The sequence below is a fragment of the Choloepus didactylus genome, chromosome 9 (genome assembly GCF_015220235.1).
Source record: "Choloepus didactylus isolate mChoDid1 chromosome 9, mChoDid1.pri, whole genome shotgun sequence".
NCBI classification, from domain to species: domain Eukaryota; kingdom Metazoa; phylum Chordata; class Mammalia; order Pilosa; family Megalonychidae; genus Choloepus; species Choloepus didactylus.
The window spans coordinates 12,555,475-12,574,540 of NC_051315.1; the positions used below are offsets into that span (position 1 = coordinate 12,555,475).

At 42.0% G+C, this 19,066-nt stretch overlaps 1 protein-coding gene across 29 annotated transcripts in view; it reads left to right on the forward strand.

Annotated features, from left to right (window-relative positions):
• Positions 1-19,066, forward strand: part of CLASP1 (cytoplasmic linker associated protein 1) — a 294,473-nt gene that overhangs the window by 126,499 nt on the left and 148,908 nt on the right. The window contains exon 1 of one of the 29 annotated variants that reach the window (XM_037849494.1): positions 5,660-5,852. The exons of the other annotated variants lie outside the window; for them this stretch is intronic. Within the exon in view, the coding sequence (XP_037705422.1) occupies positions 5,837-5,852 (16 nt within the window). The 5' untranslated portion in view covers positions 5,660-5,836. Of the gene's footprint in view, positions 1-5,659; positions 5,853-19,066 lie in introns of those variants that run through there. 29 annotated transcript variants of the gene reach the window in all.

A 19,066-nucleotide genomic window follows, 5' to 3' on the forward strand; every position in this document is an offset into this window, starting at 1 on the left:
TTCTTTTCAGTTCAGCCCCAAACCCTCTCTCTCGCTGATCCACACACCACCGGACTTGGCGTAGCCTCCCTGTGTTCTCCGAGTAGGTCCCCCCTCCCAGCTGTGATCCTCCAGGAGCTCAGCCGAGGGAATGCCGTGCTACGTCACCAGTGTGCGCCGTCCCTCAAGGAAAGCCCTGGGCTGCCGGGCTGTGCCACGGGGCTCTCAGCTCGTTTCAGAATGCAGAATGTCTGAGGCTGTCTTTACTGCCACCGCCTTGCGGGCTGAGAACAGCTGAGGTTTTCTCCACAGAGAGAGCGAGGGACAGAAAAACTCCCAGGTTCACCCGTCAGCCAGAGATAGCACCCGATTCTCTGGGCTCCCTGTCCTGAGACATATGTGTCCCCCGATTCTCCCAAGGTCAGTTGTCACCAGAAGCCTTTGTCTGCTTGTTGAGGATTCGCTGTCTATATTGAGCAGTTAATATTAAAACCTCACTTGGAGCTGGGCTGAGAAAGTGCACGGCGCGGCTTCCGTGAGGGAGGGGCTCTCGGCTCTAGGTTCTCGGCTCTCAGCACGGGTCCGCAGTTTTACTTACAGATTTTATGCTGTGATCTCGGGCATTCCTCCCAGTTCATGTCGGTGGATGTTGAGTGTACAGTCACGTTTGTCTCCCTGCTGTTATTCCAGGTTATTTACCGGTTTTTTGTTCATTTATGAATTGTTCTGGGGGAGATTAAGTCTTCCACTTCTTTCTATGCCCCCATCTTCCCAGAATCCCCCTGGCCTGCTGGTTTTTAAACAAGTTAGGTATCGTTCCCTAAAAGCATACACACCCGTCTCTCCATCCAGCCATTGCCCTGCCTCTTTCCTCCATTTACAGCCAAGCCTCTCCTTGTCTCAGTATCTTCACCTTGTAATCATTCCTCAAACTGCTGCAATCTTCCTCTGTCCCATCATTACATGGTTACAGCAGCCGCTGCTGTCACCGATGGCTTTGGTGTTACTAAATCCAGGTTATGTTTTCCCTCCTCCCCTTGTATGGTCTGTCACCAGGTTTGACACTGTTGACCTCTTCCTGCCCCTTGCCTTCTCTGGCCTGACCTCCTCTTGGTTTCTTACTGCCTTTTGGCGGCTCCTTCTTAGCTGCCTTCTTTCCTTTAATGTCTCCTCCTTGGTCATTAAACATTGGGGCTTCTTAAGCCTTAGTCCTAGGCCTTTTCCTTGCCCAGCCAGCATTCTCTCCCTGATTATATTTATTTATGACTATGACTTTATTTACCACATATATAAAATGTTTTCCTCAGTGTTTACCTCCTGCCAGATGTTGCCTCATGGTTGTAACTCTGTGTGCAGCAGCTGGCTGACATTGCCTGTTGTACTTGAGATGTGGATCTAAAACCAGATTTATATTCTGCCTCCTGTTGGAAGACAAAACACAGAACAATTAAACATAACCCTCTCCTAAATCTTGTGTCTCCTGTCTCAGTGACTGGCTCCCGTACTCATCCAGGCATATAAATTTAAACTTAGGAGTCATCTTTACTACCTCCCTCTTCCTCACTTCCTATATACATACATCACCAATTTCTGTGGATTTTAACTTCTAAATATTTCTTGAATCCAACAACTTCTCCCCATCTCCAGCATTCTAGCCAGTCTGCAGCCATTCTTGGCCTGAATATGACCTACTGACTTCCTCACAGCCTCCGTCCACTCTAGTTTTCTGTTTAGAACTCACCCCAGTGAGGACCCACTTCCTCCTCTAGATGAGGTGAAGGGGACTGAGACTCATGAAAAGGTTTCCTACTGCTTGTTTGGCGTTTGATTTTTGCTTTACCCAGGAGAATGCTGGATAATGTTGAGATAGCTCCTGCACTGCCATTTTGACTTCTGCTTGAGAGAGACTCATTTTTCAGAGGCCTGAGCAGGTTGGATCTCTGCTTTCTTGGGAAGGACACAAACTGTATCCAAACCCTAGGCACCCCTGGGTGTCAGCTTCCAAGCAGGGAGGTGTTCTGACCCTCCTCCCTTTCAAATTCTTTCTTATGGAAATTTTCAAATGTGTATTAAAGTGCATAGACTAGAATAGGGAATCTCTACACGTCCGTTACCCAGCTTCCATGATTGTCCATATTTGGCCAGTCTTGTTTCATCTCCCTCTCCCACATCATGGCACTTAATCATTAACTATTCTTGTACATATCTCTAAAAGATTGGCATACTGTTTTTAAGCATTCCACAATACCATTATTATGTTAGGAAGTTCTTATTATCAGATATTCAGACAGAGTTTGTATTTCTCTGGTGTTTTGAGCCTCTCATTACTTCCTCTGCAGCAGGTATGATGGACTGGGATGATAAACAATTATAACCAATGATCTCCTTTGAGTCAGGTTCAAGAGGTGGGCACGTATTTTTCTAAACTCTTTGGTAGAAACATTGAGATTGAAAATGGTCATTAGTTCCAGATGTAGTTATATTGTTCGTCGGAAGTCTGCAAGCACTAGCCTTCTGGAAAGGTCTGTACAGGTGTTATTGTCAGCCTCTAAGAACAGATTACACTGACAATTCATAACACTCATTTGTTTCTCAAGGGGAAGAAAAAAGCATTAACATCTCCACATTAATTATATGGTGGGGGTGGGTGGGCATCTATCCCGTATTGGGAATTTGGACTAAGGATCTTTGAGAACATCTGCGGGTTGCAGCTGGCTTCTCTCTCCTGCCCTTATCACACACTTGTAAATAAAGTCTTTTATGACTTCCATCCATTGCTCTCAAGATCGTTTAACAGACACCTAGAAGAGGACAAGGGGTCTATTCTGGACACAGCCTGGAGCTGCTCTAGGTTCGTCAGACTGAGGCCGGCTCCATGGGCCTCCACAGCTCCCCCGTCCCGACTCGGTGCAGCCTCACCCCTGTCCCCAGCCCCAGGGCCTACCACAGCTGCCTGTGCCTGTGCTTTTTCTCTCCCTTTAAGAACTTGGCACGCGTTCCTCCTGCCTTCTCTTTCTACTTAGCTCTTTCACATCCCTCTGCTGTCGGCCCAGCTCAACGTCCCTTTCCTCTGGAAGGCTCTTGTTGACCTTCCAGGCCGAGTCCAAGCATCCCTGCTTTCCTCTTGGGCATCCTTAACGATGGTGGACTGAAGGCCATCTCCTGCCTTGGCTGTGGCCCCTGGAGTACAGGGGACTTGGGGTGTCTATGCTTGCTCCTTCTGGGACTCGCACATCTTGCATCCCTCTCCTCTGTTCTTAGTCCTAGTGAGTCCTCTTTGGTTCGTTTGACAAAAATCGAAGTCTTTTCCTCTTTGTCTTAGTGTAATGTTAAGTGCAAGCATGATCACTTTGAGATGACTGCGTTCTTTTTTCTGTATTTTTCCCCATGCATTCATACGGAATTCCGGAGCCTTGCATGTGAGTTGTTGCTGAGGACAAACTGAGTGAAACTTAAGAATAGAATAGCAGCTTAGGGCTCAGATGCAGCCTTTGGGATAGAGATTCTGGGCAATTGAGAGCCACCTGTTTGACCAACCTAGAGGGGCTCCAGGCTGTGTCCAGAATAGACACCTTGTCCTCTTCTATGTGTCTGTTAAATGATCTGTGCCTTTCAGACCCCACTTGTCAGCAGCCTGTCCTCAGCCTAAGGACTGACAAGGGATGGGTTTGAATGTGCTCATGACCTTGTTTGGCAAAAGTGGTCATGGATGTTTGTTTTGGAGTGTGGATGCCTCCTTTCCTGCATGGGCAGGAGTAGACATGATGTCAGTGAGAAGTTAAGAGAACAGGAAAGGCTTCTCTGCTTTGCTCTGTCACTCTCTAGCTGTGTGACTTTGGGCAAATGACTTGACTCTTCTGAGCCACAGTTTGCTCATCTGTAAAACAGAACAAATTCCATGCAGGTTAATGAGATTGTACAGTGTCTGGGGTAGGGTTGGTGCTCACAGTGGTAGGTTTCTCCTCTGATTGCTCCACTTTAGGTTTATTTCAGCTTTTCAATAAAGAGAACATCCTTTGGGAATAACAATCACATGCTTTTTCTTTTTTTCCCCAGAGTTTCAGGTTATTTTTTGGGGTGTGCCTTTAAAATGCAATACATGTTTTCTTTAAATTAACAATAATGCTCTTTTGGGTAAGAAATATAAGCTGTGGGTTTGAGCTAAGTTGGAAGAAACTATTACTATCGTACGGACAATACTTTTAGGGCAGAAATAGGTTTCATCCTGGGATACATTTCTTGCCATGTTCAAGATTATGGTATTCTAAGATGTTGAATTGATTATGTTGATAATTTTTAATTTTTAAAAGTGTAATAAAATTTCCAGTGAAACAGCAATGAGAAAGCGGCTGAGGAAAAAGCCCCACAGTTGTGGGCTTCCTGACTGTAACAGAGTACTTCATCTTTGTGTGATTCCTCCTTGTTGCTAGGTTACCTGAAGGCGTTTCAACTTGGAAAGACTGGAATATGGGAGTTAAAAATATGTTGTTTTATAGATGGTCCTTTTTCTTTTTTTGTCTCCATATAATTAGCAAACCCCTTGAAGCAAAAATTACAGATTTTTCCACCATGGGTTTCAAAAGCAAATTATTTTCTGTGTAAGTTTTTTAATTTTGCAGATGCGCCTGTGTTCATGGGAGAAGTGGATTTTCAGCATGAAAGAGCCAGTAATTACAGACTAGTCAATTTCTTTATCTGCAGCCACTTAATGATCTTTAATTGTATTTGATTGACGTGAGGCCGGTGGACATTAATTTGGTTAAAAAGACACATGCTTTTGAATTTCTCACGCAGAGCTAACATGTTTATGAGGAAAGAATACAAATGTCATGCTGGTTAAATCCATGAAAATTTCATAATAATCTGTAGTTAAAGAAGAAAAAGTTAAAATATTTACTTGCTGGCAAAATTATAAACTAGAAAACAGATAATCATAAAATTATTGGCCCTTATACATGTTTGTACCTGTAGTATCACTTTGGTACCTATAGTATCACTTTCTGCCTTAGGTTTTTATACTAAAGTAAATTTTTATAACTTGAAAAAATGTTACTGATTTCATTTCTAAGTGATTGGAAATAAGGAATACCTGTGCAGGTAGAGAAACAAATAGAACAGTGATAGATTGCTAGGTAAGATCTGAACTGTTGCCTAGAGCAGGTAGGAAAAAACAGTCATTTAAAGGTGAATTGGATTCTCTGTCTCTCTTTTTTTAATTAAGAAGCTAGGCTGCTATTATCCACAAGTAGCCTTTAAAATAATAATTGTGAGTAAGTGGATCAGGTGCTCCAGCTAATGGGCTCCCCCACCCCACCCTGTGCTTATTTATTAGGCTCTGCTTGTTACAAGGTTGGGGATTCTGGTTCAGTATCGAGGAAGGTGTTTCCATAGCCACAGATAATGTGCTGCAAGGCTGGTGCCTGTGCGGTGCCCAGGAGCGGACCACCTAAAATATCCTGGAGGAAACTGTTCTGAGGCCAGCCTCAGGAGCCTAAGCTATGTGCAAACAAGATTGCTTTTTGATAGTATTTTCATTTAAGATTTATGATGAGAATAATCCTCTTTTGTTTCTTGAGGAAGATAAATCATATAATTGGTCAAAATTTTTTTTTAATTCTAATTTTAAAGAAGCCGCTCTTACGAAGGTGTGCTGGAGAAGGGCCACTGCCTCCTTGTTTAAAGATCATGGTTATATATAGTCTGGGCTTTTATTTTGGAGGAGGGCGGCAGTTGTCACTGGGGCTGGATCTCAGAAGAAGGCGTGTGGGTGGAGAGTGTGCCATAATGCCTAAGCTGCTGTGAGTGGGTACAGCTTACAGAGCAGGGTTTGCATTTGGTACCAGGATTACCGCTGATCATGACCACTGGGAAAGGTAGGCTCTTCTCTTACCTTATGGAAAGTGCTCGGAGTGACTGTCACTTGAGCAGGGAAACATTGAAAGCATTTTTTAATTGCTTTGTTAACTGAAAAGTGTGGATGAAACCTAGAAGAATAATTGCTGTGAATAATACTTGCATTTTGGCAGGGGAAACGTTGTGAACTCTACAGATAGCTTGATGTTAACAGCCATTGAGGTCCAGGAGAGAGGAAGTGGACAGAGTGAGCTGAGGTTAGCAGTGTTTCATCAGCCCCTTTATTTCATATGCTTTTAATTTTTTTTCCTGCTCTCTTGTGCTCATAACATATTGGTTATGAAAATTAATCTATTTTGCAATTGCAGGGCATTTCTGTGGATAAGTGTAAGATGTCTTGTTAGGAATCTACTGGCTAGAAAGGTCTGAGTTGTTTCCCACAGTGTTGAGAAGAAAAGCACATACGAATAGGGATACTGATGCGGTCTTGAGAATCACTGTTTAAAATGTATTCTTCCCTATTAAAGCCATTTTTAAAGGCAAAAAGATGGAAGGAAAATTCTACAAAAGAAGTGCTGTTTGCAAAAAAGCCTTATTGATTAGCCTCCAGAGATGGCTTACTCTTTCCACCAGAGCTTTGCCTGGCTTTTAACAACATTGAAGTGATTTTGTAGGAACTCTATATGAACAAGGTTTGAGGATTTGAAGGAAAGGGGCAGTGCATGTGAAGTGTACAGTTTGTAACACTGTCTTGCTTTCATGTGGCATGTTTTCCTGGCAGGCTTTTAATTTGTTGTCTCTGAGGGATATTTCCAAACCCTTCAACTGAAACAGGTATTACACAGAGTATGACTTTGCACAATAACAAGTGTTCATTTGTCTCCTACTGGGGGAAATTGGCACACATTCAGCATGTTTATTCTCTGTTTATTTGGAAGCGGATTGTTAAGGTGTTTATTCCCTCTTCTTAACCCACATTTGGTTTAGTTTGGCTGAAAATGGTTATGTTGGAAGATGCTAAATTTCTGCTTGCTTGTTTTTCAATCCAGAATTTCAAGTATACAGTGATATATTTCTTTTTTTTTCGTCCCTCGTTACAGTACTCTGTTTCCAGGTGAGGGTGCTGGAGGAAATCAATACCTGGGCAGCAGCGTTAAATAATTCATGGTCTGAAGTGACCCCTCTCATTGCCTTTCATTTGAGGGTTTGAATGTTACTTATAAGCAGCATTTATATTAAGTTGTTGGGCTTTTGTTTGTTTGTATGTTAAACAGTGGGGCAAAATAATGATGGGAGTGTCGACTGTTTTATATTAAAGGCCGCAATGAAAGCCACTGTGGATCTGAGTTTAAAATAAAGACTCTTCTTTCACCTAGTAGTTCCTTTCAACCTCCTTCCTCCTTTGTCACTGCCACCTAAAATATGCATGCTTAGAAGTGTTGGTAACTTTCACGCTAACTGCAAATGTGGTAGGAAAAAAGGATGAAAAGCTGCTTCTTGTGGCAGTGGCATATTTGAATCTGTTAACCCATAACTAATAAAGGAACTATAAATAATTTGCAAATTAATACCAGCTATTCTACATTAGGTCTATGTAGAGTATTTAGTATTTTGCAAGCACCTATCCCCCATGTTTCTTGTTTCTTCTGGTTGTATAGTCCCCACGAGCAGCCCTGTGAGGCCTGGGCAGAGCAGCCTTCAGCAGGACTGGGACGCGCAGGATTTCAGGTTTTCTGTAATTGGGTCAGTGGCAGGTCAGAGAGCAGAGCCCAGACTTGGTCCTGTTAGGCTAGACCTCCTCCCAGCCAGCATCGTGCCAGGCTAAGGCTGCCTTCCTTCTGCTGGGAGAAGACCTCAAGTTTACTGTTCACTTCTTTGATTCTGAAATTGTGCCATTTTTCAAAAGTTGCCTTAGGAAATCATTTTAAAAATGAAAGCATTCAGAGAGAGATTATTCAGACAGGCACGGGCACTCCAGAGAGAGATTATTCAGACAGGCACGGGCACTCCAGAACCATGTTTCAGCGCTTTTGAATGTGTGCTGTTCCTTATTCAGATCTGCCAGGTGGTTGGGGTGGTGAGAGGACAATTTGGGGAGAGTAAATGATCGCACAAAGGTGGTGAGTTTTTTTTTTTTTTTTTTTTTTAATCTTCATTTTATTGAGATATATTCACATACCACGCAGTCATACAAAACAAATCGTACTTTCGATTGTTTACAGTACCATTACATAGTGGTACATTCATCACCCAAATCAATCCCTGGCACCTTCATTAGCACACACACAAAAATAACAAGAATAATAATTAGAGTGAAAAAGAGCAATTGGAGTAAAAAAGAATACTGGGTACCTTTGTCTGTTTGTTTCCTTCCCCTATTTTTCTACTCATCCATCCATAAACTAGACAAAGTGGAGTGTGGTCCTTATGGCTTTCCCAATCCCATTGTCACCCCTCATAAGCTACATTTTTATACAACTGTCTTCGAGATTCATGGGTTCTGGGTTGTAGTTTGATAGTTTCAGGTATCCACCACCAGCTACCCCAATTCTTTAGAACCTAAAAAGGGTTGTCTAAAGTGTGCATAAGAGTGCCCACCAGAGTGACCTCTCGGCTCCTTTTGGAATCTCTCTGCCACTGAAGCTTATTTCATTTCCTTTCACATCCCCCTTTTGGTCAAGAAGATGTTCTCCGTCCCACGATTCCAGGTCTACATTCCTCCCCGGGAGTCGTATTCCACGTTGCCAGGGAGATTCACTCCCCTGGGTGTCTGATCCCACGTAGGGGGGAGGGCAGTGATTTCACCTTTCAAGTTGGCTTAGCTAGAGAGACAGGGCCACATCTGAGCAACAAAGAGGCATTCGGGAGGAGGCTCTTAGGCACAACCATAGGGAGGCCTAGCCTCTCCTTTGCAGCAACCGTCTTCCCAAGGGTAAAACCTGTGGTAGAGGGCTCAACCCATCAAACCACCAGTCCCCTATGTCTGTGGTCATGTTAGCAACCATGAAGGTGGGGTAGGCGAATACCCCTGCATTCTCCACAGGCTCCTCAAGGGGGCACTGCATCTTTTTTTTTTTTCCCTTGTTTTTCTTTCTTTCTTTTTTTTTTTTAACTTTCCCTTCTTTTTTAAATCAACTGTATGAAAAAAAGTTAAAAAGAAAACATACAATAAAAGAACATTTCAAAGAGACCATAACAAGGGAGTAAGAAAAAGACAACTAACCTAAGATAACTGCTTAACTTCCAACATGTTCCTACTTTACCCCAAGAAAGTTACATAATATAGCAACATTTCTGTGAACTTGTTCCTACTACATCCATCAGAAATTAACAGACCATAGTCATTCCTGGGCATCCCCAGAATGTTAAATACCTTATCTGTTCTTCTTGGATTATTGTTCCCCCTTCCTTAATTGCTCTCTATTGCTAGTTCCCCTACATTCTACATTATAAACCATTTGTTTTACATTTTTCAAAGATCACATTAGTGGTAGCATATAATATTTCTCTTTCTGTGCCTGGCTTATTTCGCTCAGCATTATGTCTTCAAGGTTCATCCATATTGTCATATGTTTCACGAGATCGTTCCTTCTTACTGCCGCGTAGTATTCCATCGTGTGTATATACCACATTTTATTTATCCACTCATCTGTTGAAGGACATTTGGGTTGTTTCCATCTCTTGGCAATTGTGAATAATGCTGCTATGAACATTGGCGTGCAGATATCTGTTCGTGTCACTGCTTTCCGACCTTCCGGGTATATACCGAGAAGTGCAATCGCTGGATCGAATGGTAACCCTGTATCTAGTTTTCTAAGGAACTGCCAGACTGACTTCCAGAGTGGCTGAACCATTATACAGTCCCACCAACAGTGAATAAGAGTTCCAATTTCTCCACATCCCCTCCAGCATTTGTAGTTTCCTGTTTGTTTAATGGCAGCCATTCTAACCGGTGTTAGATGGTATCTCATTGTGGTTTTAATTTGCATCTCTCTAATAGCTAGTGAAAGCTGAACATTTTTTCATGTGTTTCTTGGCCATTTGTATTTCCTCTTCAGAGAACTGTCTTTTCATATCTTTTGCCCATTTTATAATTGGGCTGTCTGTACTATTGTCATTGAGTTGTAGGATTTCTTTATATATGCAAGATATCAGTCTTTTGTCAGATACATGGTTTCCAAAATTTTTTTCCCATTGAGTTGGCTGCCTCTTTACCTTTTTGAGAAATTCCTTTGAGGTGCAGAAACTTCTAAGCTTGAGGAGTTCCCATTTATCTATTTTCTCTTTTGTTGCTTGTGCTTTGGGTGTAAAGTCTAGGAAGTGGCCGCCTAATACAAGGTCTTGAAGATGTTTTCCTACATTATCTTCTAGGAGTTTTATGGTACTTTCTTTTATATTGAGATCTTTGGTCCATTTTGAGTTAATTTTTGTGTAGGGGGTGAGGTAGGGGTCCTCTTTCATTCTTTTGGGTATGGATATCCAACTCTCCCAACCCCATTTGTTGAAAAGACCCTTATGACTCAGTTCAGTGACTTTGGGGGCCTTATCAAAGATCAGTCGGCCATAGATCTGAGGGTCTATCTCTGAATTCTCAATTCGATTCCATTGATCTATATGTCTATCTTTGTGCCAGTACCATGCTGTTTTGGCAGCTGTGGCTTTATAATAAGCTTCAAAGTCAGGGAGTGTAAGTCCTCCCACTTCGTTTTTCTTTTTTAGAGTGTCTTTAGCAATTCGAGGCATCTTCCCTTTCCAAATAAATTTGATAACTAGCTTTTCCAAGTCTGCAAAGTAGGTTGTTGGAATTTTGATTGGGATTGCATTGAATCTGTGGATGAGTTTTGGTAGAATTGACATCTTAATGACATTTAGCCTTCCTATCCATGAACATGGAATATTTTTCCATCTTTTAAGGTCCCCTTCTATTTCTTTTAGTAGAGTTATGTAGTTTTCTTTGTATAGGTCTTTTACATCTTTGGTTAAGTTTATTCCTAGGTGCTTGATTTTTTTAGTTGCTATTGAGAATGGTATCTTTTTCTTGAGTGTCTCTTCAGTTTGTTCATTTCTAGCATATAGAAACATTACTGACTTATGTGCATTAATCTTGTATCCCGCTACTTTGCTAAATTTGTTTATTAGCTCTAGTAGGTGTATCGTCGATTTCTCAGGGTTTTCTAGATATAAGATCATATCATCTGCAAACAATGACAGTTTTACTTCTTCTTTTCCAATTTGGATGCCTTTTATTTCTTTGTCTTGCCGGATTGCCCTGGCTAGCACTTCCAGCACAATGTTGAATAACAGTGGTGACAGCGGGCATCCTTGGCTTGTTCCTGATCTCAAAGGGAAGGCTTTCAGTCTCTCACCATTGAGTACTATGCTGGCTGTGGGTTTTTCATATATGCTCTTTATCATGTTGAGGAAGTTTCCTTCAATTCCTACCTTTTGAAGTGTTTTTATCAAAAAGGGGTGTTGGATTTTGTCAAATGCTTTTTCAGCATCTATTGAGATGATCAATTGATTTTTCCCTTTTGACTTGTTAATGTGTTGTAATACATTGATTGATTTTCTTATGTTGAACCATCCTTGCATGCCTGGAATGAACCCTACTTGGTCATGGTGTATGATTTTTTTAATGTGTCTTTGGATTCGATTTGCAAGTATTTTGTTGAGGATTTTTGCATCTATATTCATTAGGGAGATTGGCCGGTAGTTTTCCTTTTTTGTAGCATCTTTGCCTGGTTTTGGTATTAGATTGATGTTAGCTTCATAAAATGAGTTAGGTAGTGTTCCATTTTCTTCAATGTTTTGAAAGAGTTTGAGTAAGATTGGTGTCAGTTCTTTCTGGAAAGTTTGGTAGAATTCCCCTGTGAAGCCATCTGGCCCTGGGCATTTATTTGTGGGAAGATTTTTGATGACTGATTGGATCTCTTTGCTTGTGATGGGTTGGTTGAGGTCTTCTATTTCTTCTCTGGTCAGTCTAGGTTGTTCGTATGTTTCCAGGAAATTGTCTATTTCTTCTACATTATCCAGTTTGTTGCCATACAGTTGTTCATAATATCCTCTTGTAATTTTTTTAATTTTTTCAGGATCTGCAGTTATGTCACCTTTTTCATTCATTATTTTGTTTCTATGGGTCTTCTCTCTTTTTGATTTTGTCAGTGTAGCTAGGGGCTTGTCAATCTTGTTGATCTTCTCAAAGAACCAACTTTTGGTGATATTTATCCTCTCTATTGTTTTTTTGTTCTCTATGTCATTTATTTCTGCTTTAATCCTTGTTATTTCTTTTCTTGTACTTGGTTTAGGATTGGTTTGCTGTTCATTTTCTAGCTTCTTCAGTTGATCCATTAGTTCTTTGATTTTGGCTCTTTCTTCCTTTTTAATATATGCGTTTAGTGCTATAAATTTCCCCCTTAGCACTGCTTTTGCTGCATCCCATAGGTTTTTGTATGTTGTGTTCTCATTTTCATTCGTCTCTATATATTTAGCAATTTCTCTTGCTATTTCTTCTTTAACCCACTGATTGTTTAGGAGTGTGTTGTTTAACCTCCAGGTATTTGTGAATTTTCTAAGTCTCTGACGGTTATTGACTTCTAAGTGTATTCCATTGTGGTCAGAGAATGTGCTTTGAATAATTTCAATCTTTTTAAATTTATTGAGGTTTGTTTTATGTCCCAGCATATGATCTATTCTGGTGAAAGTTCCATGAGCACTAGAAAAGTATGTGTATCCTGGTGATTTGGGATGTAATGTCCTGTATATGTCTGTTAAATCTAATTCATTTATCAGATTGTTTAGGTTTTCCGTTTCCTTATTGGTCTTCTGTCTGGTTGATCTATCTATAGGAGAGAGTGATGTGCTGAAGTTTCCCACAATTATTGTGGAAACATCAATTGCTTCCTTTAGTTTTGCCAGTGTTTCTCTCATGTATTTTGTGGCACCTTGATTGGGTGCATAGACATTTACGATTGTTATTTTTTCTTGTTGAATTGCCCCTTTTATTAGTATGTAGTGGCCTTCTTTGTCTCTCAAAACATCCCTGCATTTAAAGTCTATTTTATCTGAGATTAATATTGCTACACCTGCTTTCTTTTGGCTGTAGCTTGCATGAAATATTTTTTTTCCATCCTTTCACTTTCAGTTTCTTTGTGTCCCTGTGTCTGAGTCTCTTGTATGCAACATATTGATGGTTCATTTTTTTTGATCCATTCTGCGAATCTGTATCTTTTAATTGGGGAGTTTAATCCATTTACATTCAACGTTATAACCGTGAAGGCATTTCTTGAATCAGCCATCTTATCCTTTGGTTTATGTTTGTCATATTTTTCCCCTCTCTCTATTAATATTCTTTATTGTACCCATACCGAATGTCTTTAGTACTGAACCTTTCTCCAAGTCTCTCTGTCCTGTCTTTGTTTCTCTGTCTGTAGGGCTCCCTTTAGTATCTCCAGTAGGGCAGGTCTCTTGTTACCAAATTCTCTCAGCATTTGTTTGTCTGTGAAAAATTTAAGCTCTCCCTCAAATTTGAAGGAGAGCTTTGCTGGATAAAGTATTCTTGGCTGGAAATTTTTCTCACTCAGAATTTTGAAGATATCGTGCCACTGCCTTCTTGCCTCCATGGTGGCTGCTGAGTAGTCACTACTTAGTCTTATGCTGTTTCCTTTGTATGTGGTGAATTGCTTTTCTCTTGCTGCTTTCAGAACTTGCTCCTTCTCTTCTGTGTTTGACAGTGTGATCAGAATATGTCTCGGAGTGGGTTTATTTGGATTTATTCTATTTGGAGTTCGCTGAGCATTTATGATTTGTGTATTTATGTTGTTTAGAAGATTTGGGAAGTTTTCCCCAACAATTTCTTTGAATACTCTTCCTAGACCTTTACCCTTTTCTTCCCCTTCTGGAACACCAATGAGTCTTATATTCGGACGTTTCATATTATCTATCATATCCCTGAGGTCCATTTTGATTTTTTCAATTTTTTTTCCCCATTCTTTCTTTTATGCTTTCATTTTCCATTCTGTCATCTTCCAGGTCACTGATTCGTTGTTCAACTTCCTCTAGTCTTGTACTATGAGTGTCCAGAATCTGTTTAATTTGGTCAACAGTTTCTTTAATTTCCATAAGATCATCCATTTTTTTATTTAGTCTTGCAGTGTCTTCTTTATGCTCTTCTAGGGTCTTCTTGATATCCTTTATATCCCGTACTATGGTCTCAGTGTTCATCTTTAGTTCTTTGAGTAGCTGCTCTAGGTGCTGTGTCTCTTCTGATCTTTTGATTTGGGTGCTTGGGCTTGGGTTATCCATATCGTCTGGTTTTTTCATATGCTTTATAATTTTCTGTTGTTTTTGGCCTCGTGGCATTTGCTGAACTTGATAGGGTTCTTTTAGGATTCGTAGACCAATTGCAGTCCTTATCTCTAATTTATCAGATCTACAGCTTCGTGGAGTACACTTTCTCTAACTAACCAGCAGGTGGCGTCCACGAGCCACCTGTTCTCCACAAGCCAGTTCTCCCCTGCTTAGCCTTTCTGGTGAGTGGGGGAGTGAGTCTTGTGGGGCCCAATTGGTGTACCAAGCTTGCGTGTGTAGTTGGTGTTGCCTGTCCTGTATATGGGGCGTGTTTCTGGGCAGTCAGGGAGGGGGCGGTGGCTCTAACAATCAAATCTCCCTGGTGATCCTAGAGTTTTATAGCTGGTGCAATAGTCTAATCCTTCAGTTCAGTCCTGCCACAGTTTGTCTCTGCCACTGACCCGCAAGTCCTTGGTATTGGCGTATGGCTCCTGAGACTTGCAAGTGGGCCCCTCTTCCAGGCCGTGCACCCCGGGTCCTCTGTTGAGGGATGACTGTGCTATGTCACAGGTGAGTGCCGTCCCCCCAGGGCAGTTCTGGGCTTCTGGGCTGTGTAGGGAGGCTCCCAGTCTGCTGAACTGATGGCTGAATGGGGCTTTGTTAATTCACACTGCTCCACCTTCCCAACTCTAGGACAATCAGCTGAGGTTGCAGGGAAGGCTGATGTCCACGCCTAGTTTTGTGGTGTGTGCCTGTTATTTGAAGCACTGGGTTGTCTGGGGCAGCTCTGGGCTATGGGGCTGGCGATGGGCAGGAGTGTTTCCTGTCCACCAGGATGATGGTTGTGAGCGGACACCCCCCTTTTCTTGGGAAGTTGTGGTGTTTAGTGAATTTTCTCAGCCAGTGGATTATTGCTTTTTGTCTCAGAGCTCTATTAGCTCTGCTCTTGTCTTGGCCTGCCCAAATTGCAAGTCTTTGAAGCTTTCTGTATTGGGCTTCTTAGAGTAATTGTTTTAGAAAAAGAAAAACGGATTAAAAAAAAAGGGCCCTCCTCAGAGATCTAATGGGCTATTGAAATGCTAAGAGACAAAGCAATTAGGGCCATTAAGGAAAGGTCCACAGGGCAGAGAGATCAGCTTTTCTTCGGGATTTGCATATGAACCTCAGGGCCTGAGCTCTGCCCTTCCCCTTTCTATGTTCACCAGAACTCCAAAAATCCTCCGCTTTTATTTTGGAGTTTTTCGTGCTGTTTTTTGCTATGCCTGTCTCCTCTCTGCTGGGCTGGCTGCTCTCAGATTCTCTGGTGTCTGGTCTCAGTCTATCTATGGTTGGAGTTTGGATCAGTAGAATGAGTTTCCGATAAGGGCTGCCACTGCAGTTCTCCCTTCTCCTTCCCGGAGCTGACAGCCCCTCCTCCCACAGGACTGAGCCTGGCAGGGAGGGGCACGGGTCCCCTGGCCGCAAAAACTTACAGATTTCGCTGATCTCAGCAGTTCCACGTTTTCATGAGTGTTATATGAAGTATGCCCAAAGTCAGATTGCTCTGTGGTGTCCAGTCCATGCAGTTCCTGGCTTTCTTCCTACTTTCCTGGAGGAGTACCTAAAACATACAGCTCACCAGTCCGCCGTCTTGCCCCACCTCCAGAAATTTACCATTTTCCCGCTTACTTTTCTCAGTTTGATGGAGACTGGTGAAAGTGATCCAAAAAATATCATCATATTGGCTTTTGGAACTGTTGTTGTAGGTGACTGGATTGTAAGTGGACGTGTGACGTCAGGGCTGGAATGAGTAAATTGTGGACATTGGGGTTCCTCAGCCCGAGTGTGAGGGTGCTCTCTGCACCCAGCGGTGTGTGGCCTGAGGCCTCCTGCGACTCTCAGCCTCGATGTCCTCACATGCCAATTGGGGGATATTAATCCTAGTGAAGAGGTGGCATGTGTAGACAGCGTGACATAGAGTCTGGCACATAGGAACCATCTCACTCTGGCTGCAATCATGCATCTCCTAATGGGATGTGAAAGTTGGAATTAGGGTTAAAATAGGTAGCTCTCTGTGTGTAGATATGGGAAACCCTCTAAGAAAAACAAGGTGCACGTCAGATGTGTAAGAGCTCTGTGAAAGAAACAGCCACCCAACACCCGGATCTTGGTTTCTGATATTGTTTTCCAATAGAAAGAACCAGGGCTTCTTGGAGAAATGGAATGTTCTAGGGCCAAGACAGGGAATTTATAAGGTGCCAGAAAGTAAGAAGGTGCTCAAAAAACAAAACAAATGATGATAGGGACATGTCAGAGGGACTCAGCGGTCACAGAAAAAGCTCTCTGTGGCCTGTGCTGGAGCACTTTGAGCAACACAATAAAGTAGTAGTGGAGTATCACCCAAAATAAAAAACAAATATCCACAACTTCATGCCGATAGGAACAATTGCACAAAGATACAAACGGAGGACAGATGATCTCCTGTGCAGAATTCCAGATAGTTTCTGCAGATGCTCCACCCTCAAGGAGGTGGTTCATAACTCCCCACTCCTTAAGTGCGGTGGCATAGAAGCCTCCCTCCAGTGTACAGGACAGAAAGGGGGAAAACAGTAACTTGACCTCAGCCTGGCAATTCAGGCCACCACCACCCGTGCCGGTGACCGTGTGTGCCCTTGAGATGAGGAGATGAGGGTGGCGGCTCACCTCTAAAAGCCCCAGTGTCACCATAAGAGAATATCAGTATACAGATCTCCATTGAGGGTCACTTCACCAAATGCCTGGCCAGCCCTCCTCAACGCTGTCCAGATCACCAAAAAGGAAGTCAGAAACTGCCACAACCAGGAGGCACCTACGGTGACGTGAGGACTAAGTGTAAATGTAGTGCCCTGGGTGGGATGCTGGAACAGGAAAAGGCACAAACTAAGGAAATCTGATAAATAAATGGACTTTTTTTGGTAACTGTATATCATTATCAGTTCATGAATTGTATCAAATGTACCACCCTAATGCTGGATGTTAGTAATAGGGAAATTGGGCACAGGGTATATGGAAACTTCACTATCTTTGCAACTTTAAAACTTCTGAAGTAAAATTTTAAGAGCATACAGTTTGGGCGAGAAGCTTTTCATTCTCATTTTGTTTCTTTTGGTAATATTTGAATTATTAAACCATGTGTATACATGCAATTAGTTTTCTATTCTGAAAAAGGCAGTCAAGTGTATCTGGGTGGTGGGATTATGTGCTTTTATCTTTTTTATTGAGCCGTATGTAAAACATCTAATGTCATTTATTTAAAAAAAAAAAAAAAAGATTGGAGACAAGGAAACCAGTTAGAGTTACTTCAGTAATAGAAATCCCCTAAAAGTTGACAAAGCCCCTAGTGAAGGCAGCCCCAGTTGGTGGGTGGGGGGCTGGTGAAGAGAGAGGTGGTTGGAAGCAGCACTGGCCATGGGGGCTGTGGCAGGACCTACTTAATTGTGGGAGTGAGTAGGTCTTGGGTAGGGTGGGAGTTGGTTTTAATTTGGGACACTTGGACATTGAGTTATGATGTTACGTGGGTTTGATTCAATTGGATTGTACCTTGGAGTAGAGATCTAGGGTGGTGTTAGAGATTGAAATTTATTAGAAAATAGGTGTTTATTTTAAATAGTCATCCTGGTTCTCTTTGCCTCATGCAGAAGTTTTGTTATGGGCCTCTCAGGTTCAAAGGGTTCTTATGAATGAACTCATGAAAGCAAGGATGGGTTATTTGCAGGATTATTTGCACAACGGGCAAATAGCTCTGGTGCAGTCACTTTAAGTATGGAGAGAACGTTCTGGTAGGAAACATTTTCCAAATTTTGCTGTGGGTTTTCCATTTGACTTGCTTTTGTGCCTGCGTAGTCATTGTCAAGAAAAATTGGGTCAGGATTGTGACAGTGATAATCAAAATGACATTTCCAAGAGAATGTCAGACCTGATATCTGAGGGATTTGGGTTCTGGCATTTATTAAGTATAATGCCCTTTAAGAACAAGTTTGAGAATGAAATAAGTATTTTGGTTAAAAGGAAAAATGAGTATTTTAATCAGTGAAAGGCTACTCGGTGATTGTTATTCATATGACATTCAGTACTTATCTAAGGTTTTGAGATACTAGGTGTTGACTCCTAGAAATTCACTTTTAGTTTTCATTAATCAGTATACAAACTTTGTTCACCTCCCTTAAAGTTCCTTACAACTTTTCCCTCCGCAAGGAAATAGTAAAAATGTAAGTCAGAATGTGCTAAATTAAAATTAGTCTGCACTTGACCTTTTTAATGCTTTTGTGAGGTGACGGCCAGTAACAATTTAAATGCCCAACTGTTCTCTAACTTGTTACCATGAAGAAGTTTGGGGTTCTTATTATTATCACCACTGTTGCTAATTGTTCGTCTCTCATTAAGCACTTGCTGTGTACCTCTGCTGTTCTAGCATCCGTCCTTACAGGTGCCTTGTGGTTTCTTGCCTGAGGGGCCTCACACATATTGGAGAACAGTTCACTCTTAACGCTTTACCTGCTGAACACCTGCTGCTCATTTTTCACGTCTTGGTGTAAAGACTTCTCCAGGGATCCCTTCCCATGGACTTCTGTGGCCTCTGGGATTTACTTTCTGCAGGCTCATCCCGAAAACCAGGTGGTCAGCTCTGTGAGAACTGGACTGGGCTGCTTTGTTCACTTCTGAACTGCAGCAGCCAGCCCCGTGCCTGGCACAGGGTGGCATCTAAAAAACATCTTCCTTATCCATGAATGAAAGGTATATGAAAGGATCCTCATTCTAGGATGAGAAAACAGACTCAGAGAAGTCCAATAACATGTCTGAACGAGGAGTAGTGCCAGGATTCTTGAAGGCTGGAGAGTGTTTTGAAATCTCTGCTCTTTGCACCACTACTTGCTGCCTCCCGAGGTTAGGGTCACATGTAGAAGGCTGAACTCCAGTTACTGTTTGGTTT